This window comes from Verticillium nonalfalfae (assembly GCF_003724135.2).
Source record: "Verticillium nonalfalfae strain VnAa140/NRRL 66861 chromosome Unknown scaffold_39, whole genome shotgun sequence".
Lineage (NCBI taxonomy): Eukaryota > Fungi > Ascomycota > Sordariomycetes > Glomerellales > Plectosphaerellaceae > Verticillium > Verticillium nonalfalfae.
The window spans coordinates 127,720-154,355 of NW_021167264.1; the positions used below are offsets into that span (position 1 = coordinate 127,720).

Sequence of the window (26,636 nt, forward strand, 5' to 3'; positions counted from 1 at the left end):
GTTACGTTTGTCCCTTCTCTGCCTTCCAACAACAGACCTTGAATGTGGGCCGCTCGCCAGTGGGAGGAGAGAGAGAGTGGGGGCCGATCCTCTGTTTCCCCTCACAGGCTCCTCCGCTCTTGTCCGTTTTGGCGTCTCTCTCGCCCACGCCATTGGCATCGCCACCGACGGTGGCTTCGCTCGTCCGCTGTCACACTGAGATCGTTGTCATCTGAGATGAGAGTTATTGGCATGTGCGATGTGCGATGTGCGATGCATGCTGTTTCCGGATGTGCACGCAGTTGATCTCATCCGATGGCACGTTGAACTGGCCTTGATGTTAGTGAGCCCGCCGACGGCATGAAGCCACTGCTTCTCGAAGCACCAAGACATAGTACCGAATTGGGTTCCGCTAACAACAGGGCCTCACATTGCAAACGACATCATCAACCACCAGCTCGGACCATCACGCTATCTATTTCCGCTCAACCCACTCACCCAAGCAAGAGACAGACAGATGTCTGCGACCCCGCACATCCTCCAACCCCTCATCATCCACCCTCTGTTTCCTCCTCCACCGTCCGAATTGCATCACCGATTGTGCATCCTCTCATCCATTGTGTCCCGCCTGCTTTCAAACACTTCCCAGGGCTCATCTAGACCTGGCTGCCTTCCATTTTGCAAATCGACAAACGAGCCATTGAACAAGACTCACCCCTCCATTTGACGTACAGGGCCCCGCCCAACCAAGGCAGAGCTACCAAGGCAGAGCTACATGTACATGGTATCTCAAGCCTCCCCGTCAGCCTCCACAGAGTCAGTCAGGATTCTCACGAGCAGCGTAGAGGAACTACCGACCCAGCCAGCAGACAAGCTAGGCTGCTTGACTCGAAGCAACCACACTGGTACGACCTTACCCTGTTCTGCCCACTTTCCTGGCCCATCGCATCGTGCAGCCCGTCCAATTGTTGGTGGCTTGTTCGTTGGTTCGTTTTCACTGTTGCATCCCCAATCGCTCTCTCCCCGTCCCCATCCCATCTTCGTTCGTTTGTCTTGTCTGCCCTGCCCTCGTCTTGCTCTAGCTTTGCTTTTACCTTGTCTCTCCACCATTGCTCACCTCACCGTACCTCCTCCTCCTCCCCCCCTCCTTCACCACCCCTACTCCTCGCTATACATCCTCTTATCCTCGTCACCCTCTATCCCTTTGTTCGAGATCCTCCCCACCCTCCCCTACCTACCTGACCCATCCCGTCTGATCCATCCAATCCGAGCCACTGCACCCAGCCGATCAAGCGATTCGTGATCAGCCCAGCACAGCATCCGCGCCCACCAGACGTGGCCAGTCTTTGACCCGAACCCCCTCACATCGACTTCGGAAGAAAAATCACGCTGCAATTGCTCTACCTACCTACACATCTGTATATGCCCCTGTACGCAACTGCTCTATCTTTGCTCGTAGATCTGGCATGTCCCAAACTGAGCCTTGAGACACAGACAACCAGGACCTGGACCGAACCTGTCAAGCCCAGCCATCCACCCCAACCTTTTCATCCCGTGGGACGTTCGCTGTAGCCAGAAGAAACAACATCGAACCGACGTCAGACCGCGACCATACTTGCTTCTCTGCACGGCTCAAACCGACCTACCAGCAGACGAAGTAACGTTGAAGGCGACAGACAGTTCGCAGGCACGGCAGCCGAGCAGGACTGACGGCCGGGACGTTGATGCTGTTTTCATCCTTTTTCTGCTATTGAACCTACCACTGCTGCTACAGTTCGCATTCGAGCTCCCATTCCGCAAGCTGCTTCTCGCCAGCCACGGTTCACCCCCTTGCGACTGGCCCCGGCTCTCACTGACTCCTACGACACACCCAAGGTCCCAGTGTCCTGTCCTGGAATGTGCCACTGGGCCCGCATTGTTCAAACCAGCGCCCCTCTCCCTAACAATTGACGCCTGCAGCCCCCTGCGTTCGTTGTTGTTAGCCTGATCCCGTCGTCGTCCATACCCACCCACACCACCCTCCCCCTCCAAAACGTCTCCACGCTCCCGGGCGCTGTTCCCGTCTGTTCTCACATTCTCAGACCTGATCCTCCCCGTGCTCCACGAGCCACGAGCTACGGACAAGAACCACGAAACCGAACCCACGAGCCCCCCGGCCGTCAGCCGTGCTGCGCTCCAAGCTGCCACCGCCATCAACCGTTCTCCGCCATTCCTGTCTCTGACTCTGACTTGGCCCTGATCCTGCCCATCCCAACTCTCGCCAACTCGAAAACGCCTACCCCGGCACCACCAGTGCTTTTTCGCCTCTGAGGGTTGCGACGCCGCTTCTCTTCTCCCTGACCAACCCCCCCTCTCCTCTCCCTTATGCCTTCCCTCAATCTCTCCGGGCTACTCAAGAAGAAGCGGACACGAGACAACAATCAGGAGCCACAAACCTCGAGCCAGCCCAACAGCCCAATCACCCCCACCAACGCCGCGCGCAAGTCGAGCTCCATTCCTGTTGCCTCTGTCGTTTCCTCTTCGCCGTCAGCGTCTGCCTCGGCCAATTCGCAGGTGAATCCCCAGCAGCCGCAACAGCAGCAGCAACAGCAGCAGCAGCATCAATTGGCGCCTTCTTCTGAGGCCGACAACCTGTCGCCGGGCATGTATCCCGTATCTGTTCACCCGGCAAATCACCAGAACAGCCCTCACGCGGCTCTTCACCACAACCCTCTGCAATCCGACTCGCAAAAAAGCCTACCGAGTATCAGTAACCTCATCAACCCCCCTCAACAGCATGACGGTTCGAATCAGCAGTCCAACACATTCCTAACCCAACCCGCGTCTCACATTCAACCCTCGGCCAGTCCTGGCACCGATCCCGAACGCCTACAACAGCAACAAGCCCAATCCATGATGCATCCCCCACAACAGCAACTACACAACCACCAGCATCAACTGCAACAACATGGCCAAGACCAAGGCCAGGCTCGCCAGACCAAGGGCAAATACACCCTCACCGATTTCGATTTGCTACGCACCCTCGGCACCGGCAGCTTCGGCCGTGTACACCTTGTCCAGTCTAAACACAACCAACGCTTCTACGCCGTCAAGGTTCTCAAGAAGGCGCAGGTCGTCAAGATGAAGCAGGTCGAGCACACGAACGATGAGCGGCGCATGCTCGGCGAGGTCAAGCATCCATTCCTGATAACCCTGTGGGGCACTTTCCAGGACTCCAAGAACTTATACATGGTCATGGACTTTGTCGAGGGCGGCGAGCTGTTTTCGTTGCTTCGCAAATCCGGTGTAAGTAACTAGAGACGCCCGGCCGGGGTCGGACGTCCCAGCTTGACTGACACGTAATTGTATAGCGATTCCCGAACCCTGTCGCCAAATTTTATGCCGCCGAGGTCACGCTCGCGCTGGAATACATGCACGAGAAGGACATAATCTACCGAGATCTGAAGCCAGAGAACCTCTTGCTTGATCGACACGGCCACCTCAAGATTACTGATTTTGGATTCGCGAAGAAGGTACCGGACAAGACATGGACGCTTTGCGGCACACCTGACTACCTGGCGCCCGAGGTCGTATCGAACAAGGGCTACAACAAGTCCGTGGATTGGTAGGTGGCCTCATTCCTCGCGTCCCGCAATGCAAGCGAGCAGGGCAGGCTAACGTGCGAAAAAAAAAGGTGGTCACTAGGTATCCTCGTCTACGAAATGCTGTGCGGCTACACGCCCTTTTGGGACAGCGGGTCGCCGATGAAGATCTACGAAAACATCCTGCGCGGCAAGGTCAAGTACCCGCAGTACATGGACCCTAGCGCGCGGGACCTCTTGGAGAAGCTGATCACGGCGGATTTGACGAAGCGTCTGGGCAACCTTTACCACGGCTCGAAGGACGTCAAGAACCACCCCTGGTTCGCGGAGGTTACGTGGGAGCGATTGGCGAAGAAGGACATTGATGCGCCGTACAGCCCGCCCGTCAAGGGTGGCACGGGTGACGCAAGCCAATTCGACCGGTACCCAGAAGAGACTGAGAAGTACGGTGCGACGGGGCACGACGAGTAAGTAAAGCACTGGGGCTGCGGGGGAGCGGAATACAAGTGACTGACCCAACCGCGATCCAGATACGGCCACCTCTTCACCGAGTTTTGAGTTCGCCCCCTCGCCATGATCGCAAGGGTATCAGAGGCCAATGATGCGAATGTCGGCAGAGATGACGTCCGGTAGGAAAGACACAGCCAAGGCAAATCTATCAACGGGACCACAGGCGCTCATGCGGGGCCCCATGTGGCCCAACCAGGCCATCCGTCATGGCCACACCGGCAGGCCGGGAAAGGAATGCGACATGTCCGAAGCAGCGGAGAAGGGTCGGTCGTGATGAGCGCTAGCGCACTTGCTATGGTGTCGTTCTGGTTATTATTTTTCTGGATAATCAATGTGCCAAGACGATGGGCGCTGGATGACGGGACATGAGGACGCTTTTTTCTTGTCAGTTTCCTGCTGGGATGCGAAAACAGAGGGCTCAGGTTTGGAAAGACACAGGCGCTTGGATGCAGGTGTTAGATGTGCGCGAGGAGAGGAGGCGGCTGGAGTGCTACAGTATCGAATACGCCCTGCAACGACAACGCCCTACATCACCTGGCCATGGTCTGCCTACCATGGCCACTATGCGATGGCTTTACCATGACATGACAATATATGTTACTGTGGCAAGGTTTTCGCACGGTATTTCTTGATGCAGATTCGCCAATGATGCGGGCAGATGTGAGACGGCTATGATGAGGTCAAGCCAGTTATTTCGCGTCTCGTGGAACAAGGCGACGGCACAGATCGAGTCGCAAGGGCTCAGGGGCGACCAGCGCTGCACCGCACTGCATAGCAAGGAGGCAGTAGCAGAAGGCAGTAGGAGGCAGCAGGAGGCAGCAGGAGGCGGCGGAAGGCGGTATCAGACAAGAGGCAGGAAACAGACAGCGAGGAGGGAGAAGTCAGGAGCGCCTCACCGAAAGTGCGGGGATGTTCGCCCGGAAGCCGTGTACCAGGTGGGCCCCCGACCTCCCCGGACAGTGAGCAGCCAGAGCAGGAAGCACCTACAAGGTCCCCGCTGCACCGCCCCAAGAGCGGCCCCAGCAGCCCTGGGCCCGTACGCCCCTCCGCCTCGTCGCCTATTGGCCCCGACCTCAGGAAGAGAGGTTGGGGATCGGGAGGCGCGCGCCCCCCCTACTTACCTACTGCAAGACTGGTGGTGATGAGATGACGGGCGGCAGGTCAACCCGCAGCCTGCAGATTTCTCCGATTCTCGCGTCCTTCTCTTGCTTTTCCTTTCCTTGCATGCGTCCATTGGAGCTCTCGATCGTTCGTTCATTCATTCCTGACGGCATTGCTTCGCAAAGCGCTGCACCGTCTTCACCTACCCCGCCAGGCCCTGTTCAAGCCTTGGTATTGCATAGCTGTGGTCTGAGCTCGAGCTCGAGGTGACGGGCGGCCCCAATCGACCGAGAGTGTGTGCGGAGTCTTCGGAAGCCAAGACGGGACAAGAGCGGGCGACAAGATGGACAACTACATGTTCAAGTTCTTTGTGGATGAGTGCAAGGAGGTGCACGAGGCGACGAGCTATCTTGAGGTCCTCAACTATTCTGTGAGTTCTTCTGTCCGACCTGACTTTTCAATCGCGACTGAGGGCATCGGCTAGCCGGGATGATGCTTGAGTGAGGCCAACTGTGCGGCTGACCACTCTATCCTCTAGGACACCTTCTACAACTGCGTCGAGGAGCACCCCTTGACGTCGGATGAGTTTGAGAACTATCTCAATGAGAGGGGCGCCTTCCGGGCGCCGGACAAGATGAAGCCTGACACGAAGCGTCAGAGTGCGATGCGCCTCGTCCTCCAGAAGAACGCCAAGGACAACGAAACGTTCGCGCCCTTTGTCATCTCCTTCCCGCGCGCGACGTACAAGTCCATGGTCGAGACGATGCGTCTACCCTACCGCGCCATCGAGGGCACTTCCGTCGTCGGGCCCTTTTTCTGGTGCTCCTACGACCAGGACGACGAGGATCCGCATCTGCAGATCATCTTTCGCAAGTCGGACGTGCGCAAGAAGGGCAAGACGCGCGGATGGGAGATTATGCTCTCGCACGCGGTCAAGTCGGGGCTCACGACGGGGTTCGTCAAGGGCACCTCGTCGAGCGACATTGCCGAGTCCATCACCCATCTCAAGGCCTGCTCGGCCCAGGTCGGTCACCCAATGCTGCTGCCCATCATCATCCTGTCGTACGACCTGTCGCCGCGCAACGACCAGAAGCAGCGCGATGCGCGCGACTGGCTGCGCCGCCTCGAGCACGCCGTCAGCATGCGCGACGCCATCGAGGAGAAGGAGGGCTACGTGCGCGAGGACGGCGTCATGGAGGTCGACGCCATCAGCCGCGACCTCGTCGAATGCCACTCGCAGGTGCTGTGGAAGCGGCCACAGGCCTACCAGGAGGTCGTCGTGCAGATGAAGGAGGCAATGCAAAAGTTCTGGGCACAGCTGCCCGACGAGCGCAAGGCTGGCGCCGAGGGCGCCCAGCTCGACAAGCTGCACCGCAGCCTTCTGAGCCGTCTCGACTTCTACACGGCCAAGCTCGTCGGCATCGAAAACTACCAGGCCACGACGCTCGAGCGCCTCCACATCCAGCGCAGCGCCCTCTACAACCTGCTGTCGCAGCGCGAGTCCAAGATCCAGTTCCAGATGGCCGGCGAGCAGCGCCGCCTCGCCCACGCCAGCAAGCGCGACAGCACGGCCATGAAGACCATTTCTCTCCTCGGCGCCATCTTCCTGCCCGGCACCTTCCTCGCCTCCGTCTTCAGTATGACCTTTTTCGACTTTGGCGCCGGCGCCGAGACGGTCGTCTCAACCCAGCTGTGGGTCTACTTTGTCATCACCGTGCCCGTCACGGCCGCCATTGTTCTCGGCTGGCTGCAGTTTGACCGCCGCCGCGAGGGCCGCTTCAAGCTCGAGGATGATGACCTCGAGAAAAACATTGAGCACATGGAGGCCGATATCATGGCCATGATGCGGAAGCGGACCATGAGTAAGGCAAATACGTGGACCTCGGTCACGGCGCCGGTCAAGCCGTAGAGGGGGCGGCTGTCATGAGGTGCGGCAGGCCCCCTTTTTGGACGATTCTCGTTACTCCAAAGAAGGTCTGAAAAGGCTTCAGGGGATGGGGTCGATACTTTTCGACATGTGGTGTGTATATACTTCACGACGTAATGACTGGGCAACAACAGTACATGTTTGGATTAGATAGACATTTTCAATGAATGATGACATATATACTCTGTACCATGCGTTCTCAGACGGGATGATTGGGGGCGTTGGAGGGGGCGCGCAGACAGTGATCCAACGTGGATTGGTTCTTCGGACCCGGCGTGATGCACCAAGTTGGAGCAAATCCGTGGGAACTGCTCCCTTCTCAAACTGGTCACTCGTGTCTCAACATGGTCAATTCAAACATCACTTAATCAGGCTCGTGGTCGTTTCCTGAACTCCAGCATCTCACTGTGATACACTCTAACAGAAGAACATCAGGAACAACGTGAGAAAAGTGTGTAAACCGCCGCAGGCCCGGTACCGCATGTCTGCTCATCTCCATGACTCCGTGGCGTCGTCGCCTACATCTCATTTCCGTCCTTGCCCCCATCTTGTCCAACCCAATTTCTTTTTTTGCAGTTTCCACGTAGTCCCTTCATGACCACCGCCCAAGCCCACCCCGTTTCTCCATGCGTCGGGATGTCACAGAGGTGAAAGAGAGACAAGCGCTCAGAAACGGTGGCGCTTCTCGTTCTTCGCCCGCCAGGCCGTGAAGCCGACGTAGGCGGCGCCGAGGACGAGAATGAAAAGGATGATCTTGCCGAAGAACCAGGTCCAGCTGCCGCCCTCCTTGACGGGGGCGGGACCGCGGCTCGACGACTGGCCGCTGCCCGGGGTCGAGGGATTCTTGTTCTTGTTGGGGGCCGTGTAGAGGTTCTTGGCGGCGACGGAGATGATGTCGTGGTTGTCGTGCAGCTCGCCCGTCTCGGCGCTGAAGCCGAGGTAGGCGATGGACGGCAGGGTCGGGGGCTGGCGCGTCTCGAAGCACAGCTGCCAGTCGCCCTCGGACTTGTACTGCAGCTCGAGCTTGAGCATCTTGTCCTGGAAGTAGGTCAGCTTGAAGCGCGAGGGCACGGCGGCGTTGCGGATGCCGCGCGCCGAGCAGCCGGCGAGCTCGGACGCCTTGCCGTCGTTGTCCTTGTCGTAGGGCGTCTGGCCGTCGCCGTGCATGGCCATGACGTAGGGGAACACGACGCCCGGCCGGTTGTTCTTGTACGTGTCGAAGAAGACGCCGAGGCCCTCGAAGCGGTCCGCCGCGCCGAACACGGGGCCCATCTGCCCGCGGTTCTTGGTCACCCAGAAGGCGAAGCCGTCGCCGTAGAGCTGGCCCTTGCCCGAGATTTTGAACTCGACCTCAATCTCCCAGTTGGTCGCCGTCAGCGGCACGCGCGAGAAGAGCCAGCCCGATTGCGATGGGCGGTCCGATGTCAGGCGGATGTATCTGTCTCCCGTGTCAGACTCCTGTTTCCTCCTCACGGCATAATCACAGCAGAGCATGGCGAAAGAAGCGAGAAGGGGGAAGCCACCCACGAGTCTGTCCGGACGATCGTGTCGCCACCAAAGTCGTACCATCGGCTCTGCATGTCCGAGTCGAGGTAGGGCTGTCGAGCTGTTTTAGCGGTCGGCGTTCAGGGGGAAGTGGGTGTTGGAGAGGCCGTGGTGCAAACCTGTTGGATGGAGTGGGTGCGCAGCTGGATCACGCATTGTTCAGTACACGATACCAATCGGCCAGATCAAGAAGAGGGTTGCGCCAGCGAGTCAACATACACCAATGCTCCTGACCTCGCCATCATCTTCCGAGGTCTTCTGGCCCCGAGCCAGAGCAGCCAGCCCCAAGGCCGACACGAGCGACTTCAGCCACATGGTTGCCGGCGTATCGTCAGGGATCAAAAAGAAAGCAACAAAGAATAGAAGACAAAAAGACGAGAGCACAGCCGGGATCCAGCGACGCACAAGGGTCGGTCGGCGGCGGCGTCGTGGAGGAGTTGGTCGTGAATTGGGGGGGGGGGGGGGGGGGGTTGTCGGATGCAGAGCGTTGCAATGGCTGGCTAGGGCCGTTAGCTGTCCTCTTTCACTTTTCGGCCCAGTAGTAAAGTACCTTAGGTTTCCTGGAATGGAAACCTGGGGTCACGGCGTTTTGGAGCTCACCCCTGTCCCGCTCGCGCCTGACGTCGGTTGGAGAGACGGTGGCCTGAGGCTGGTGAATCGTGGCGCACATTCATGCTTCAGCCACACCAGTCCATCAAGCTCTTCAACCTCGATCATCGCTACCGTGTCTACCTACCCGAGGGACCTGGCCATCAACACCCGTGCTTCCATTGTTACAACCGCTCCTACTTGACGCTACCCTCCTTCCGACACTGGCTCTTCAACTGCACCACGGAACAATCTCGCATCACACAATCACCCATCACAATGGACTCCGAATCCGTCAAGAGGGCGCTCCAGAAGCAGGTCCTTCAGGAGGCCAACATGGCCAATGCCCGTGTTCTCATCGAGGTATGTCTGCAGCCCTCTGCCAGACGCCGGAGGGCAAATGACGGAGTCGACTGACGCCGCCCAGAAACTCCAGGAGAACTGCTTTGAGAAGTGCGTCCCCAAGCCCGGTACCTCGCTGTCCAGCGGCGAGACGACATGCATGACGTCGTGCATGGAGAAGTACATGTCGGCATGGAACCAGGTCAACACGGCCTATATCGCCAGGATACGCCAAGAGTCTGGCAACCAGGCTCTATCTTCGTAAGAACGAGGCTGCTCGCGAATCATCGAAATCGAACGGCCCCGTGCCGAATGTACCATCAAAGCAATGACCCGGATCCGAGTCGCAAAAAGGGTGGGCGCGCCTCCATTGTGGAAGGCAAAGACCCAGGCCCGGCCGGGAACGAATGCCTGCGTCAAAAGGCTTCGGCCAGCGCTGCCACAGTAGTATAGTGTTGGAGGCGGGGGGGCACATGTACAATCAACACATTGGTGGCGCTCTGATTTCTTGTAGATGGACTCTTTTTTGTAGAGCTATAATCTTAGATGACACCCCTGATCCTGGGAAGCCATCTTTCGGGGTATCAAAAACGTCCTACTACTCAGCCGTCTTTTTCTTCTTTGCCTCTTCCGCCTCGCGCTTTCTCGCCAGGTATCTCTCCTTGGCGCTCGAGATCTCGCCTTCCGTCTTCCTCGATTTGGCCGACGTCTCAATCTTCTCGCGCTCCTGTTCCTCCTCCTCGCGTGACCGCTTGAGCGACTCGGCGAGCTGCTGCTCGAGCATGCGCGTCTGCCGCTCGCGCATGGCGCCTTTGCCGCCAGCACCGACGAACCCCGAGCCCGAACCCCGGTCGCGCCCGTCATCCTTTGGCCGGCTGGCCTCCCTCCTGACCTGTGCCTCCTTCTTGGCGCCGACGTTGAGGCCGCCCCGTAACAGCTCGCGCTTGTCGATGACCTGGCCGTCTTCGTTGATGGCAATCTTGCCACCCTTCTTGTTGATCTCGCTCGCCCTGTTGGCGTCCGTCGCTTCCTTGTCAGGCTGCTCCTCGTCCTGCTGCTGCTGCTGCTGCTGCTGCTGCTGCCCCTTCTCCTGCTTCTTTTCGCGCTCCGCAGGCGCATTCTTGGCCTGTTCCTCGGCAGCCTTCATCATCTCCTGGTGCCTCTCCTCGCCGCGGTTCAGCAAGCCCTTGTAAAACGCCGTCATGCCGCCCGCCTTGTTCTTCCTCTCCTCCTCCTCCTCGCGCCTCTTCTCCTCCGCCTCGATGCGCCTATTCTCCTCCTGCTGCTTCCGGTACGCCTCGGTGACGAACTTTTCCTTATCGGCAAACGCCTCGCCCTCCTCCTCGCGCTCGCGTGCAATCTTCTTCTCCTCGGCAATCAGCGCGTCGCGCTTCCGCACCGCCGCCGCCGCGATGACGCTCTTCATGTACCGCGGCTTCCGCGCCGCCTCGGCCCCCTCCTCGTCGTCATCCGCCGTCGGGTTCCCGCGCGCCGCCGCCTTGAGCGCGTCGTACACGCCGTCGTAGTCGTACACGCTCGGATCGACGGCCTCGGCGGCGGCGGCGTTGCGCCGCGCCGTCAGCGCGCCCGCCAGGTCGCCGAACAGCGCGCTCTCCTGGTTCTTCCGCGCCCTGAGGGTCGGTGGTGCGGCGGGCGGCGCGTTTCGCTTGGCCTTTGCCTTGCGCCGCTGGGCGTCGCCTTCGTCTTCTGGGGTTCTTCCTGCTGCGGCTGCGCCGGGCGCGTCGAAACCGTCTAGTTCGCCAATGGCTTGGACCTTGCCGGCCGTGGGCTTGGCTGCGCTGCTGCTGCTGTTGTCGTCGTCGTCCGAATCATCGTTGCCGCCAAAGGGTTTCCGTTTTGCGAGGGCGGGCTTTTTTTGGAGCCCTGGTTTCTTGGAGAGGTTGAGGCCGAACGAGATGCCGCCTGGTTTGCTCATTGTGGTGATGGATATGTTGGCGGCGTCCGTAATGGAGTTTGCCTGGATGGATGGGATGGGATGGGTGACGGCAGAGACTCGCTGGACAGTTGAGAGCTTGATGCAGTTGTAGTGGCGTCAGGCACCCACTAGCCTTGCAGTTTGTCCTTGTGATTGGCTCAGCCAATCCAGACCCTGCAGCCCTACGAACCTCGACCGAATCCATACGACAAGTCGATTGCCATGGCCATGCAACACGGAAGGAGAACGACTGTTTTGGTTCGTTGATTAATGTATCTAGATCTATCCTGCAATCCAATTGTCAAAAAGAGCGTGGCAGCTAGCCTCTGCTTCGCCCAAACTCCGTACTATGCAATCTCCCCAGCTCTTGGTAGAGAATCAGGCCCCTTCGACCGCCACCCGAAAGAATAAATAGAGAAACATGCAAGGGAAGGTAGAGAGGTCGAACGCCTGCCGTGCGAAAAGCTCAAAGACGGATTCTGCCCTCACCTCCAAACCACCTCCGGATATCCGACTCGGTCGAAGACGGCCCACCGGCACCGGCCCCGCCGCCGCTGCTGCCAGCCTGCGCTCCGTCATCGTCTCCACCCATCCACTTGGGCTTCTTGATGTCCTGGAACCAGTTGGGAGCTTCAAAGGTGTCCATGGTATTCTTCATGCGATGGCCCAGTGATTCAAAGAAGTTTTGGTCCTCCGCGTCCGCATCGGTGTACGCCGGTCGTGACACCCTCTCGCGCCTGTCCTGGGCCGACGCACGCACGGGAGATCGCGCTGGTGAGGACGCCCCGCCCGGCACGGTGAGAACAGGGGCGGATCGGGCAGCAGAGGCGGCTGCAGCAGCGCCCAGACGGGCGAACGTCTCCTCACGGCGCCGGGCGCTCGAGTTGCCGTCGAGATCGCGCTCGATCAGGTCACGACCCTCACGCCACGATCCTGCGCCATATGTGCGCTGGCTGTCTTCGTCCTCATCCTCGATGATGTCGACGCCAAACCCGAAGAACCGCTGGACTTTGCCGTAGAGACCAAACAGTGTGGCGAGGACGGGGACGAGCACGAGAATCGGAAAAAGGTAGTCCATGAAGCTTGTCAGTGGCGTCAGGTTGATGTACTGCCCCAGGATGTGGTAGAACAGCGTCTTCTCGTAGATGACCTTGGGCAGAAACGTCATAAAGTTGTAGGACAGGGGGACGCTGAGCTTGGCGACTTGACCCGCGTACCAGAACGCCGATTCGTACCCCGTGTTGCGTTTGACGAGCGCACGGCTCCGCCACGTCTTGACTTCGGTCATGGTGATAAAGGCAGCCGAGCACATGTACAAGAGCCACATGATGGAGATGACCTGACCAGCAAAGCCGACCTGACCCTTGTCGCCGACCCAGTGATGGACAACACTGATACGGATGACGGAGAGCTTGGGGAAGGCGGCCTTGATGAGTTCGGACCACACGATGCATGCCGAGCAAGCGGCGAGGAAGAGACCGAACAGGATGCTGCCGTAGGGCTGGATGTGGTAGTAAAAGATGTAACGAGAGTATGGCGTCAGAATGGTCGTCCGATCCCAGAAGCCAGCGTGGGGAGACGGTTCTCCAAAGTCGAGCTTCTTGGAGGCTGCCGAATCGAGGATCGCCTGGGTTGCAGCCGCCTCCTGCACGAGATGGTTCCACTCGCCGGTGTAACGTGATCGCGCATGACGGGCGCGCGTCAGCTTCCGCGTCAGGTCGGCCATGTACTTTTCGGTGATGACGGTGGGTAGGACGCGGCTCTCGGTAGATCCGCGCATGCCAGCGCGTGGTTGCGACTCGGGCAGGTTGGCCATCTCGACCAGTTCGTCAATCCATTCCTGGAAGTCCCGGGCGCTCCCGATCTTGCGACGACTCAACTCGGAGATTTGGACCTCAATGTCCTCCAGCGTCAGTAGTGAATCCTCCATGCGCTCGTGGACCTTGGGCGCATGGTTCTGGAGGCGGCGCAGCCTGCCGCTGATGGAGGCGAAACGGAAGAGGCGCCGGGGAATCGAGACGAGACCGTGACCCATGAGGTAGATGGCGAAGATAAGGCCCCAGAAATAGGCCAACGCCATGATGGTCGTCTTGAGAGAGGCGAAGTTGAGGCCATGCGATGTGACGAGGTAGACGAGACCGACGAGTCCAGCACCGAAGACCATGGCGTGATACTGCGCATTTGCACGCAGAGAATAGAGAACATTGTCTTTGGGGTCGCGGTAGCCGGCGTCGGAGTATTCGCCGAGGACGGGGAGGATAAACCTGTGGTTCGCATCATGTCAGCAACGGCAGAGCAGTCGTTGGCAAGTGGGTTCACGAACCATGTCAGGGCGAACGTGAGCCAGTAGGTGATCCTCCAGGATACGAGCAGCACCCTGGCGGGCAGCCAAACACCGCGGGTGGCCTCATCGTCGGTCTTGGCACCGGAGGCCAGGTCGACGGGGACCAGAAGGACCATGCATGCTGGCAGCCAGAGTGCGAAGAAGATGGGGACGAGATAGAATGCTGGTGTCGTCCGTAGGGGCAGGTAGAAGCGCAAGATCAGGAGGACGACCAAGGAGATGGTGAGCAGGGCGAGCAAGGTCAAGACGATGGAGGGCGCGACAGACGACGCGCTCACAATGTGGAACATGACGTCGTGGTTGTGGGCGTACGGGCGTCCCCCATAGAATGCGGATGCGATAACGCTGGCTGGCGTTTTGAGACGATGCCGATGCCTGGTGGATGATGATGTGGTTGTGGTAGTGGTGGTGGTCGTGGTGGTCGTGATGATGCAGCGTCGAGGTCGCAGTTCCCAAGCCTTCCGGCACTCCGTGCCTCCCGTCTTCGTCTTTCTCCTTTCGTCTTTCGTCACTGCCGTCGAGGAATGCAGAGTGTCCACTTGGAGCGGGACGTACGCTAGACCATCCGGGTTAGCGCCCGATCCAGGCACCCAAACGTTAACCTGCCTGCCTGCTTGCCTAAGGTGCCGTACCCACCTGCCGCAACAACCCCAAGATACCTGCCTGTGCACTGCACTGCGCTTGCCTGCCTGCCTGCCTGCCTGCCTGCCTGCCTGCCTGCCTGCCTGCCTGCCTGCTTGTGTACTGCACTGCACCTCCCCTGCCCTCTGGCCTCTCCAATGCCGATGAGGGACAAAGCTGATCTTTCGTATCATGTACAGCTTCATCCTCAATCGACATGCCCTACTAATGCAAATGTCTCGACCAGGCAGACACCAATGAGAAACCTGGCAAGCCATGAGGCCTCTATCGCTCTGGCAGCACCCAAGCAAGCCGTCTCGAACCCCCCTCCTCCCGAGGCGAAGAAGTGCTTGCTGGGACCGACGAAAGAGATACCGTGCATACTATAACGTAAGGCCTTGCCACGCCTGCTTTCATGCTGGATCAGCATCGGAGCGGACTTTGCTTTGTCATTGCCATCTCCAGCAACAACCTCAATGCAGCCGGCATGCGAGAAGTCCGCTGTCTACCTCGCGGTAGTGGAGACTACAAGTCCGCGTAACGTACGCACAACTCTTCCGACCGCTGAGATTGGACATCCCCAGAAAGATGTCATGCCAGACTCCGTGGACTCCGCCTCGGAAGCTTTTCGACAGCTCCGTGACCATCCTATCGCCCTGCTCACGCGTCTATCTCCTAGACGGGTCGATGATGGGACGGATCGTTAAAAGCATGCCCACTGGACAGTAATGATGCCGTTTCCCAAAGAGACTTTGACTTCCGCTCCCAATCATCGCCTCCTGGAGACGACCGTTCCGCCGTCTTCTGGACCATAGCATCACCGGCGTACCAAGTGCTCCTCCCCTCACCCTTGTTCCTCTATCCCACTATGGTCGTTCTCATCGCCGGCATCACTGGCTCCCTTGGCCAGCGCCTCGCCCGGACCGCCCTGGACCGCGGCCTCGCCGTCCGTGGTCTCGGCCGCAGCCCCGACAAGCTCGACCCCACCATTGCCGCCTCCCTCGAGTCCTTCGTCCAGTCGGCCTCCCACGAGGACATTCCCGCCCTCGACAAGGCCGTCGCCGGCGTCGACTCGATCATCAACGCCTACTCGCCGATCGATGTCCTGAACCTCGACGGCTCCATCCTATTGCTGCGCGCCGCCGAGCGCGCCGGCATCAAGGTCTTCATCGCCTCCTCATGGAACAACGACTGGACGCGGATGAAGTATGGCACATTTGAGCACTATGATATACGCATCGCCTTTGAGCATCAGGCTGCTCTGACAAGCACCATCCGCCCCGTCTATCTCTTCACCGGCATCTTCTCCAGCTACATGCTGACGCCCTTCGGCCCCGGCGCCCCCGCCGTCCGGCCCGAAAAGACCGTCTTCCGCTACTGGGGCGACGATGGTCTGAAGACGAAGCACCCCTGGGTCACCCAGGATGATGCTGCCGCCTACACCATCGACGTCCTCCTCCATGGCCAGGGTGTGCAGGACGGCCAGGGCGGCTTCTTCTACATCCCGTCCGGGCGCAGCACCATCGCCGAGATCGCCGAGGCGTACGGCCGCGTCAGCGGGAAGCCCTACGACATTGAAAAGGCCGGTAGCCTCGACGAGCTGCGGCAGCAAGTTGACGAGTCGCGTAAGCAGCTCGGCCGGGGCCGGGCGTGGGATTACGCGCCGCTCGCCGGCGAGCTCCAAACCAGCAGTGGCATTTTTGAGTTGGCCGACGAGCAGCTGTACGACGTGAACAAGGTCAAGACGGCGACGACACTGTATGATGCTCTGCGGGAACTTGTCTAGACTAGCTCTCGAGATGCGATGCGATGAAAGATGCCTACGGCCGGGCCTGTTGGTGCCATGTACCTCGACTGCAGTGCCGTAGTAGCCAATTGCATCTACCTCTGTAAATTGGACGAGCTCTCTTGGGGCCTCGCCAGGAGCACAATCGCACATGTGAAGGCCCGCAGTGTTGGTTCGTTGCAGTGATTAAGACTATCAGGCTCAACCGAGTCCTTATAGTGGCCGACGTTGTCCCGTGCCATTCCCCCCCTATTCTTCAAAGCTCGAGCCATGCGAGTGTCGAGGCACGACATGCAATTTTCAGTGCGCGCGTGGTATGCTCCTGCTCGTCTCCTCAATGACGCGGATGCAGATATGCCTTGAATACCAAGTTGCGGAAGACCGTGGCCCATGTGAGCGTGGCTATGCTTTAGAATACATTAACGACTTTGTTTTGACGATAGTGTCTCTGAAACGTTGATACTCCGGAACACGAGGCTGGAAGGGAATAATGCACACCACAACCCTACCGAATGAGGGGCCAGCGTGCCGGGCGTCATGCGCACTTATCAACTTCAGCATGATTCGTGTGGCCCCCACGGGCATTCGTGACTTTTGTCTAACACTACTATTCAAACTGGAAAAAAAATCATCCATGAGACGCCGACCGACCGGACTACCACATCCTGACAGGCGGGGGTGACCTCGCGTATCTCTTGGCCGCTTCATGCCTCGGCCCCGGCGGCCAAGCGGCCGCGAAGCGGCCGTATTCGCGGCCGTAAAACGAGTCCAAAAGATGATCTGTCACAACCTACTGCCGCCTCATCGACAGCCTCTTTGCCTTTTCCCTCGCGAGATCAACCGCATCCCGTTCTCTCTAGCTCGACAGGATCTTGACAACCTCCTTCGTGATAGCGTCGCCGACCTCGACAGTGCCAGCGCTGCCTCCAATGTCCTTGGTGCGAAGACCGCCATCGAGCACGTTCTTAACGGCGTCCTCGACCGCCTGGGCCTCCTTGGGCAGGTTGAGGGAGTAGCGGAGCATCATGGCGATGGAGAGGATGGTGCCGATGGGGTTGACGATGCCCTGACCGGAGATGTCTGGCGCGGAGCCTGGAAACTGTTAGTAAGAGAGCAAGGTACGTATGCTGCAGAGGAAGAAGGCTTACCGTGGATGGGCTCGTAGATGCCGTTGCACCGACCCTTGCCGTCGGGGATACCGCTGAGACTCGCGCTGGGCAGGAGACCAATGCTGCCGGGGATGACACTCGCCTCGTCGGAGATGATGTCACCGAAGAGGTTGCTCGTGAAGACGACGCCGTTGAGAGCGCGCGGGCTCTTAACCATCATCATGGCCGCAGAATCGATGAGCTGGTGCTTGATCTCGAGCTGGGGGAACTCCTTCTCAAACACCTCGGTCGTGACCTTTCTCCACAGTCGGCTCGTCGCCAACACGTTGGCCTTGTCAAGACTCCACACCGTCTTGTCGCCGCGCGCAATGGCGAGGAAACCCGCAAGACGCGCCACACGCTCAATCTCTGGCCGGCTGTAGGGTTCCGTGTCCATAGCCTTGCCATCACCGTTGTCCTCGATGCGGTCGCCGAAGTAGATGCCACCGGTCAGCTCACGAACCACGACAAAGTCGGTGCCGCGGCAGACCTCAGCCTTGAGCGGGGAGAAGTCAACGAGGGCGTCGGAGGCAAAGTTGCAGGGGCGCAGGTTGCCGTAGGCACCCATCTCTTTGCGGAGGCGGAGGAGGCCCTGTTCCGGGCGAACGGCGCCGGTGCCCCATTTGGGGCCGCCGATGGCGCCGAGGAGCACAGCCGAAGCTGCGTTGGCGGCCGCGAGGGCCTCGTCGGTAAGGGGGGAGCCGGTGGCGTCAATAGAGGCCTGTCGTTTTCATCTGTCAGCAACAGAGCGTGTGGGTTGTAATCTGTGGGAGAACTCACGCCACCGAGGAGGTGTTCTTGGAGGTTGAACTTGACTCCAGAGCTGTTTGCCTCCACTGCCTTCAGGACCTGGTACAAACATGTCAGTCAACCAAGGACCATGAAAATCGTGAACTTGAGTTCATGGGAAACTATCCATACCTTGATGCCCTCGGCAACAACCTCGGGACCGCAGTGGTCACCTCCGAACACCACAATATCGTGGGTGGTCGCCATATTGAAGCTGTGTCGGTGATAGAAAATATGTACGGGTTTGTCGGAGAGAGGAGGTCAAGTAGAGTAGACGCAATTGAAACTGCTCCAAATGGGGTATTCAAGAAATAGCTATTCGTTTCAATTCGTACGGGAGATGTAGTTGCAGAGAGCAAGAGGAAGACAAGGCTCGTGTCGAAGCAAGAAAGCAAGAACGAATTGCTCTGCCCAATAACTGCCCCGCGTCACGCACAGAGTTCGGGTTCCAGCTACCCCGCATCCCGACATCGGAGAGCTTGTGCCCCGATCCAACCCGCCATGGACCCGCTGACTCAGCCATACCCCTATTCTCCGTCCTATTGTTCGGCGTTCAGGTGCATGCCACAAACAGGACGCGGCACCTCGGCTGGACGACACTTGCAAAACAGCCGAACTTAGACGAGGAATATTCTAATTTTCGCTATGTTCATATATGTTTCCTTAAGATCCCCGGTAGATCATGCCCCGGATGCTACTTGGGTTTTCGTATGTACTCGTGATCCCATCTGGTGCGTCGTTGCGGCGCTCCCCTGCGTCCGACTTGTTACTGGAGCTCGCTGGAGCTGGTACTCCAGGTACTCCAATGAGGCGCCTGGTCACCGGAACGACTTGAAGGACTTGTGTGCCAGCGGCGATGCGCCTACCGTCGCCTGCCCCGAGCCTCTATTAGAGTCTCGCATTCGTCCGCCCCTCATGTTCGGCGTGTTCGCACAGAAGGCACAGATGTACACGCTGGGCAGCATTCGTCGTGAGGCGATGTTGATGCACAGCCCGTGGAGCCACAATTCACAGGACTCACTGCACAGACGATGAGTAAACGAGACTGTGACCTTCTCTGGAATCAAAACTTACCACTGAACCATGAACCCCTCTCCATCGCCGTTTCGGTTGCAGACGCATCGAACAGCACGGCTGCCGGCGTCCGTCGATGGTGTGGGGAAACCTCGCTCTGATCCCTTCGACGGTGAGCCGGTGTGCGCTGGGAAGCTCCCCGTGCTGAATCGGTGAGACCGCTGCGCGCTGCCGGGCATCTGGGTGCCCAGCTTCTGTCGGCTCTCGACCACGCGCCGCAGCTCGCTTGCCGCGTCACCGCTCGTGTCCGCCGTTCGTCCACCGCGTTGTGAGTCGTTCATCACAGTTTCAGCGTCACTCTCTGGATCCTGGCCGAAAGCGTCGTTGCTCAGCCTCGCGAAGCTAGCCAGATTCCGTTCGCTGACACTACGATGCGACGTGTTGAACCCAGATGCAATGGGTTTATGAGGGTCGGGCAAGGCAAATGATGCATTACGGCTCGGGATGATGATTGGCTCGTCATCGGTTGAGGAGTCCTCATCTTCGGATTCAAAACTTCGTTCTCGGCGTGGCATCTCGTGCGACGGTCTCCTCCGCGCCGGACCTGCCGTGCCAGGCTCCTCTACTATCATGGTTGTTTCTGCACGTGCTCGACCCTTGGAGTCGATGGTGAACTTGACGGACGTCCTGGTTCGTGGCGGTGCTGTTTCGGGGATCGAGGTGAGACTGGATAGACGAGTATGGCTTTTTAATGGTGATATCCTCCCCGAGGATCGAACGCTTGGTGGTCTGTTCGAGCCGGTGGCCGCGGGTTGGGCGGGCGTCGGGCGTATGGCTGGCGCCAAAACCGGCAATTGTCGCCGTCCTCGATTCTCGCTGAAGCTCCTTTGCAGACCTCCAGGGCGGCCTGCGATCTTGTTGGGCGAACTCGCTGAAGCACGGTCGGGTCCTTGATTGGGCAATATTTCCCTCGTACTGGCCGATCGACGCATATCTTGCCGCATGGGTGCCGTGGAAAGAGTCTGGGCGACATCGGCCATGGAGAAATGCGAGAGAGATTCGGCCTGGTTCACGCCAAACCTTGTGTCCATGTCTGAGGACTGAGGTCGGCTGAAGAGTAGACCTGGGTCAACACCAACACCACTAGGGCTGATGATGCCAAACGGGTCGTCAAGGCTCCCTGAGTACGAGTGTAGTGGCATGCTAGCACTGGAGGTCAGCGTTCCACCTCTCGGCATGGCCTGCTTGGGAGCCAGCGGCCTGTCCCTCCGGATTGGTTGACGGTGATCCTGGCCTTGTCGATTTTGTTGCTGGGGGTGGTGTTGGTGTTGCTGCTGGTTCTGCAGTATAGAAGGGTTGTCCAAAAACATTTGTGTGGCATCGAAAGACCCCAGCTGCCTGTGCGAGGATATGGGCGTTCCGAACACACCGGTGCCGAAGCTCGCAAAATCCAAATCCATGCCCGCCATGTCCGCCGAAGGATCCCAAAAACTCGCATTCGGCGCTACCGGTGCGGACATTGGATAGTCGAACATGTCCGAGGTTGATGCGAAAGACATGGTCTGCTGTTGAGGCGCGCCGGTCGTGGCGAAGTCCGGATGGCCGTAGCCCTGATCGTTCTGCATGTTGTCCTTTTTGAGGCTGATAGCGAGCTTCCGCCCTCCCTTGTGGGCGGAAGGCGGAGGTGTGGCGGTCTGGCCTTCAACCTCTTCCACGCCAGCCTTCTTCTTGGCTTTCTTCGTCGATCTCGGTTTTTGGTTTGTTTGTGAACTCGCTGCGGGCTGGTGCTGTTCCAAGTACTCTTGCGGCTTGATCAGGCCAGGCGAAGAGGGGAGCCTCCTGGCTGGGTCGACGGGTGGTAACGGGAGGTTGGGGTTCGCGGAGAAGTGGTTGACATGCGTTGCTATCTCGGCAGCCACACCGCCAGTAGAAAGCTGGCGCTTGTGTCCGAGCGAAGGGGGGCAGGAGGCGAGGCTGGCGCCGTGAAAGTCGCCAAAGGGGCCTTGAAGATTGCCCGGTGTGGTGTTGAAGACGGAGTACTCCTCGGCAAAGCGAGGCGTCCAGCCGTTCGAGTCGTTGAAAGAGTCTTGTCGGGCCTTGGGCGTCTGAAATACTGGACTAGGAAAGACGGCAGAGGTGGGTGTCTGTAGAGGGGTCGGCGGCTGAGCGTTTGGATCTCCAAAGCTGTGGGAAGCAGGAGGTTAGCGGAAATGTTCGACCCGAGAACAAGCGACGAAGTCAACGTGAAGACTTCTTCTCGCGTCGAGTGGGTAGGCCAGGGCAGTGAAGGCAAGGCAAGGCAGGCAGGAAGTTGGAGGTGGGGTCTTGCCTGGAAGCCTGGTGATCCCCACTCATAGCAATTTTGATGTCGTCGTGCACAACCTCAACGCAACCATGACAGTAGCCGCGGGGAGGAGATCAATATTGGAGGTTGAAGGAGTATCGAGCTGCGTGGTGTGCAGGTCGTACCAATCGCTCTTCCACAAACGAGAGTGGGACAGGCAAAAATCGAAGGATGATCAGGCGAACTGGTCTGTATGTTAGGAATGCTCAAGATCGTGATGCGACATTCATCATTATTGCAGCTTGTGAACGACCGCCCGCCTGTGCGAGATGTGGTATGCCTGGCGGAGCAACTGACCGGCGGGCGACGGGCCTTTCGTAAGTAATGGTTCTTGTCGGGCAATTAAGGTTGGCTCAAGCGAGCCTGATAGCAGGGGTCGAGGGCGAGGGAGAGGGACGGAAGGTCGGCAGGGCAGAGAAAGGGAGAAGAGGGATGAGAAACAGGCGGCATACCGAAATGGGATGACAAACAAGATCGGAGGACACGAGGGATTCGAGATCCGAACGACGAGTGGCTGCCAAGCGTCGTGAGATTGATGCGAGCGACCAGAATAACGCAGACAAGCCGATCAGCCAACGTGGTCGTTCTCGGTAAGATGGCCTCGAGCTTCCAGACAGCCCAGCTTGCTGAGGATTTGGGGCCAGGAGATTCTGGCGGTCGTGATCCACCAGGCGGGATGGAGCAGCTTCGGTCGACGGGGTCTGTGCCTAGAGAATGGGCTGTAGCAGGCAAGCCAGCGAGTGAGTTAACGAAAACGGCCTCAGTGGTCTCGTAGCTAGACAGGCCGGGGCAAACGGTAAGCAAGGCACAATTCGATCAAGTGCAAGCCAGAGAGAGAGAGAGAGAGGGAGGCGACAGCAAGGCAAGGCAAGAATGAGGCTCAGGTCGCAAGTCTAAAGAAGAAGGGCCGTGCTCTTGCGACCAGATCACAAGAACGTAATACACAAGATCAAAAAAGAAGTGGTGAGGCAACAGCAAAGGAGGCAAGGTTGGAAGCAAGATGGGCGCCCTGTCAGATCAGGATCAATGCGTGCCTAGGGAGGAAGCGAGGCAAAAAGGTATTCAAGGTGAGGTGAGGTAAGGTATGTTGCATATCCCCCAGCGTACGTGCCTGGCCTGGACTGGACTGGACAGGGGTTGGGCGGGTGATAGCTCAACTCGGAATTGAGTGAACGGCAGCACGATGGAAGGGATAGGATGGGGGATCAAGGCCAAATGCCCCAATCTCTCACCTGCATCAACAGCTGACAAGCGCGCCGCCGCCCAGGCCCAACAGCCTACCTAGGGAAGGGCCAGATGACGGGAGGGAGGAAGAGTACCTGAGTTGCTAGGCATGACACCAGGCAGAGGTTGCATCAGTAGCACGCACGGCAGGGCCAGCAAGACGATCCGATGGAGGGATGATATGGAGCCGCTGGCACCCGAGCCGAGAGAAACCAGCCAATTCCAGTTACAGGCGGAGGTCCAGTTGCAGTAGGGAATCCCACCCCGAACTCTTTTAGCCTGGAGGCCGGCTCACTATGGCGTGCCCAGGGCCCCCCGCCAGCGCGAGTTCAGGCACAGGCTCAGGCGCAGGCTCAGGCACAGGCTCGCACCATGTATCGCTACGGTGCCCGGTGAAAAGCCTGGCTTGGCTTGCCCTGGTCGTTCACCTACTAGGTAAGGGTAATTGGTGGTGTGAATTCCCGCTGGCCAAGACTGCCCCATGACCGAAGGTTTTAGAGGGGGTTCACGTTCTCAGCCAGCTGTTCCTGTGTCTGGGATCCCCAGCTCGTTCGGCGCTCAAGTCGACTCGACGATAGCGGCAAGACAGCCTCCGGCTGCGTCGGTATCAGGACTATGAGTCAAGCTCATCTTCGTCCTCTGACACGTACGAACCTGAACTTCGTACCTGGAACCGTAGTTGGTGGCTATAGCTGCGCCTGGCGGAGAGAGCAGCAAATCCTCGAATGGCATTGGTACTGGCAACGTGCGGATGTGACACCACCAAAAGGTGCTAATCGACCTGCTGTATGCAGCCTGAACCCCGGTAAAGTAAGCCCATGCCAAACATGGCTCTAGCCCAGGGGTCTCACCGAGCTGTGAGCTACAATCAGACTTGTTGCCGATAACGCAGTATGGGCGTGATCTTCCCTCCCTTTCCTTGCCAAGACACTCAGTAACGACGAGCGAGACGCAGAACAGCCATCGGGGTTCAGTCGGTATGGAGTTGGAAGTCGAACAATTCTCCCTCCACTGAACCGCGCAAGTGGCTCTTTAGTTCGTAACTTCACAGTCGGGTCCACTGTGGACTGACGTGATGTGCGAGGCACGATATCTCCATAGCGCTGAAAATCCAAGAGTCTGGGGCGCCGTAGCAGGGTTCACCCACGGAGGATGGCCCTGGGTATTCGCCCGAAGGGCAAGCGAGATCGCCGTCCGGAGAGGGACCACCGGCACTTCAGAGATGAGAGAATGTTCACCATCCTTCATGGACCATCAATACCTGGGGCGTGCTACAGCTGCGGCGATCTAACATTTCGAGTCCAGCATTGTTCTCTTTGGGACAGCCATGCTGGATTGGGGGGCTTTGGTGTACAGGTCAGAGGCTGTGGGAAGGTTCATCGCGAAAAGGCCACTTCTAGATCCTCAAAACCATCACATCGAAGGCGAACGACTGGCTGGGGAAAGCTCAAGCCGTCTGGTGACGACATAAAGTCCAAACCCAACAATCCCCTCTCAGCGCACTCTGCCAGTGGTGGTGGTGGCGGCCGGCTCCTATTTGACCATCCTCTTGCCATTGGCGCCGCCTCTGCATCGCTCACCTCCGAAGGCTGCCGACTTCATTTCCCCATTCAAGGACGATCATCCCCGGTTCAGCTGACATCCGGCCAGCAAAATCCTTCTAGGGGAGAACACATGCCTTGCGAGGAGGGGCCGAGAATGAGACTTGCAATTGCGAGGTCTTGGAAAGAATAGCAACACACACGGCTTACCGCGCCCTTCGTCTTGGTTACCTCTCATCTTACCTTCAGCCTGGTAATGTCCGCCCATGGCTTTTTTTCAGTATTGCGCAAATGTTGCGATCCTCCAGGCGCGCGGCCGCACAGCGTTGCGATCGTTCTGGGTCGAACGCTGTACTGCAGGTTCACACCACCCCCGGGCTAGTTCGTCAACTACTATGCAGTCATCATCGAGTTGCCAGCCCTGCCAGGCTACCAATGAGTCAGGATCGGCTCGACGATCCGCCGTTGGCAGGTCGTCGACTGTGTAGGACTTTCCGAGTCCACGACGCTCTCGGGCTGTCGGTAAATGGGAGAGGTGTCATCGTTGGCCATTCGACCGAGATTCTATCAATGCGATGGCACTGCGAGAACCAAGGCGCAAACGAGTTTTGGAGTCTCCTGGATTTGCCGCGCCCATTTTCGCTGACAATTGAGCCGATGTCTCACGCCAATGCAGCGGCTCACATATCCCTTGCTTTGACGATAGCATCCCGTCTTCGCATATCTTCGTGGCAACACATGGGATTCTCCGCAGAGCGCAGCGGGAAGACAAGTGCTTCTTTCCAAGACTGTTGAGGTTGCAGCCGCTCAGTCTTGCAAGGTGCTGTTGAGAGAAGTGAGACGGCATTGTTCAAAGCTGTTCTGAGTGCATGCCTTCCATTCCAACACACAACGAGATAGGTTGTTGGCGTAGTTTCGGAGCAAGTTGTGCGGTTGGCTAGGTGAAAGCTTTCAGCACGCTCCGAATCCCTAGATGAAGATCGAGCGACATCTCCGTGCAGTTCTAAATGGAGGTCGCGTGCTTGTAGTATGTACCCTCGAGAACGTCAAAAGTCGGACCGGAATGTGTTGATCTGCGTTGGTCTTTCTGAGGTATGGGATGATGCTGCCATGACGGTTTGTCGACAAGCACCATTTTTGAAGATATGGGTTTGGTAAGTTTGGGTAAAGTACCTAGGGAGGTTCGTAATGGAAGGCACCAGAGTAGGTACCTTACTTAAGGTAGTTTCCTACCTACCCAAGGTACCTAGGTAAGGTAGATCACACATGGGTGGCACATGTCGGTGGCTTACGCAGGCAGATGTGGCTTGGTTGGTGCAACAGCTGGAAAGGCTCGGCACGTGCGAGTGGATTGCGGACTCCTGAATATCCAGCAGCGGACGACCTCATACTTCAAACACGACTTGTTACAGGGGCTCATACAGAGTTCTTTCAGCTTCATGATCATCTCAATTGTGGGAAACAAGTCACTCAGTTTCAAAGCACATCCACCGCGCTGGCACAGGACCCAGAGATTCTTGAGACAAAGTGATGGCTGCGGCCCCGACTTCGATGGGTTTGGCAAGGGGGCTGATCTCACGATGCCCTCCGGCGAAACATCTTAAACAAAGAACTATCGACGCCACTGTGACATCGAACCGAGATCAAACAGATTCGACTCCGACAATAAGGAGAATCCAGTTCAGACAGATCGGGCTTGCTTCTCGGACTGCGAAACACCAATTGGCCAAGTAGAAAGTCCTCACCGTCCCAATAATCTTCCCACAACAGGTTTCCCCTGCAGGAAGCCAGCCCCTCAGGCAGGGTGATAGACGACCGGAAGACATGGCGAAAGTTCTCGGCCACACGGATGCGAAGCAAACCCATCACACGCCTGCCGGAAAAGTCTCACCTTTTCCCACTATCACAACTCCCGAACCCCTTTACGCGTCCCCCCCCCCCCGCCCTCTCAAAGGCTACAGACACAACCTCACGCGACGCTTCGCACATTCGTACCCCTACCCTCTGACCAGGATGAACCATCCAGACCGAAGTTTTTTTCCCACTTATCTCAGTGCCGGCATACCCCAGACCAACACTTGCCAGCTCAGACTCCTTACCATCACCCTACCCCTTTCAGCCCTCTAGCCTCACCACCATCAACACCTCCGATACCCAGGTCAGGCACACGCCCCCCCCCTCGCCCAAGCAGAGCATGTGGCCCCTCCCACAAGGCGAGAGTAAGCATGATCGTCTGCCCATCAATTCTCACGCCCAACCTTGTACACCCTTCCGGATGGAAACGCATCTTCCTCTCAATCCGCCGCATGAATGCAC

At 58.2% G+C, this 26,636-nt stretch overlaps 9 protein-coding genes across 9 annotated transcripts; 4 read left to right on the forward strand and 5 right to left on the reverse strand.

The window, feature by feature from the left end:
• Positions 1-2,343: 2,343 nt before the first annotated feature.
• Positions 2,344-4,118, forward strand: PKA1 (camp-dependent protein kinase catalytic subunit; the record flags this gene model as incomplete). The annotated part of the gene is made up of 4 exons (XM_028640012.1): positions 2,344-3,264; positions 3,330-3,583; positions 3,653-4,027; positions 4,091-4,118. 4 exons carry the CDS (start codon positions 2,344-2,346, stop codon positions 4,116-4,118), a joined length of 1,578 nt encoding a protein of 525 aa, XP_028495677.1.
• A 1,396-nt stretch (positions 4,119-5,514) lies between these two features.
• On the forward strand, positions 5,515-7,080 carry D7B24_005868 (uncharacterized protein; the record flags this gene model as incomplete). Its single annotated transcript, XM_028640013.1, has 2 exons — positions 5,515-5,601; positions 5,710-7,080. 2 exons carry the CDS (start codon positions 5,515-5,517, stop codon positions 7,078-7,080), a joined length of 1,458 nt encoding a protein of 485 aa, XP_028495678.1.
• A 684-nt stretch (positions 7,081-7,764) lies between these two features.
• Positions 7,765-8,958, reverse strand: D7B24_005869 (uncharacterized protein; the record flags this gene model as incomplete). The annotated part of the gene is made up of 4 exons (XM_028640014.1): positions 7,765-8,566; positions 8,626-8,696; positions 8,763-8,786; positions 8,863-8,958. 4 exons carry the CDS (start codon positions 8,956-8,958, stop codon positions 7,765-7,767), a joined length of 993 nt encoding a protein of 330 aa, XP_028495679.1.
• Positions 8,959-9,510: 552 nt separating this feature from the next.
• TIM13 (protein translocase subunit) lies at positions 9,511-9,838 on the forward strand (the record flags this gene model as incomplete). The annotated part of the gene is made up of 2 exons (XM_028640015.1): positions 9,511-9,594; positions 9,659-9,838. 2 exons carry the CDS (start codon positions 9,511-9,513, stop codon positions 9,836-9,838), a joined length of 264 nt encoding a protein of 87 aa, XP_028495680.1.
• Positions 9,839-10,171: 333 nt separating this feature from the next.
• Positions 10,172-11,509, reverse strand: D7B24_005871 (uncharacterized protein; the record flags this gene model as incomplete). The annotated part of the gene is made up of 1 exon (XM_028640016.1): positions 10,172-11,509. One exon carries the CDS (start codon positions 11,507-11,509, stop codon positions 10,172-10,174), a length of 1,338 nt encoding a protein of 445 aa, XP_028495681.1.
• A 466-nt stretch (positions 11,510-11,975) lies between these two features.
• Positions 11,976-14,143, reverse strand: D7B24_005872 (uncharacterized protein; the record flags this gene model as incomplete). The annotated part of the gene is made up of 2 exons (XM_028640017.1): positions 11,976-13,773; positions 13,833-14,143. 2 exons carry the CDS (start codon positions 14,141-14,143, stop codon positions 11,976-11,978), a joined length of 2,109 nt encoding a protein of 702 aa, XP_028495682.1.
• Positions 14,144-15,342: 1,199 nt separating this feature from the next.
• On the forward strand, positions 15,343-16,260 carry D7B24_005873 (uncharacterized protein; the record flags this gene model as incomplete). Its single annotated transcript, XM_028640018.1, has 1 exon — positions 15,343-16,260. One exon carries the CDS (start codon positions 15,343-15,345, stop codon positions 16,258-16,260), a length of 918 nt encoding a protein of 305 aa, XP_028495683.1.
• An 856-nt stretch (positions 16,261-17,116) lies between these two features.
• Positions 17,117-18,404, reverse strand: LEU2_1 (3-isopropylmalate dehydrogenase; the record flags this gene model as incomplete). The annotated part of the gene is made up of 4 exons (XM_028640019.1): positions 17,117-17,352; positions 17,409-18,129; positions 18,189-18,257; positions 18,330-18,404. The coding sequence occupies 4 exons, from the start codon at positions 18,402-18,404 to the stop codon at positions 17,117-17,119; spliced, it is 1,101 nt and encodes a 366-aa protein (XP_028495684.1).
• Positions 18,405-19,267: 863 nt separating this feature from the next.
• On the reverse strand, positions 19,268-21,566 carry D7B24_005875 (uncharacterized protein; the record flags this gene model as incomplete). The annotated part of the gene is made up of 2 exons (XM_028640020.1): positions 19,268-21,395; positions 21,463-21,566. 2 exons carry the CDS (start codon positions 21,564-21,566, stop codon positions 19,268-19,270), a joined length of 2,232 nt encoding a protein of 743 aa, XP_028495685.1.
• Positions 21,567-26,636: the final 5,070 nt, after the last annotated feature.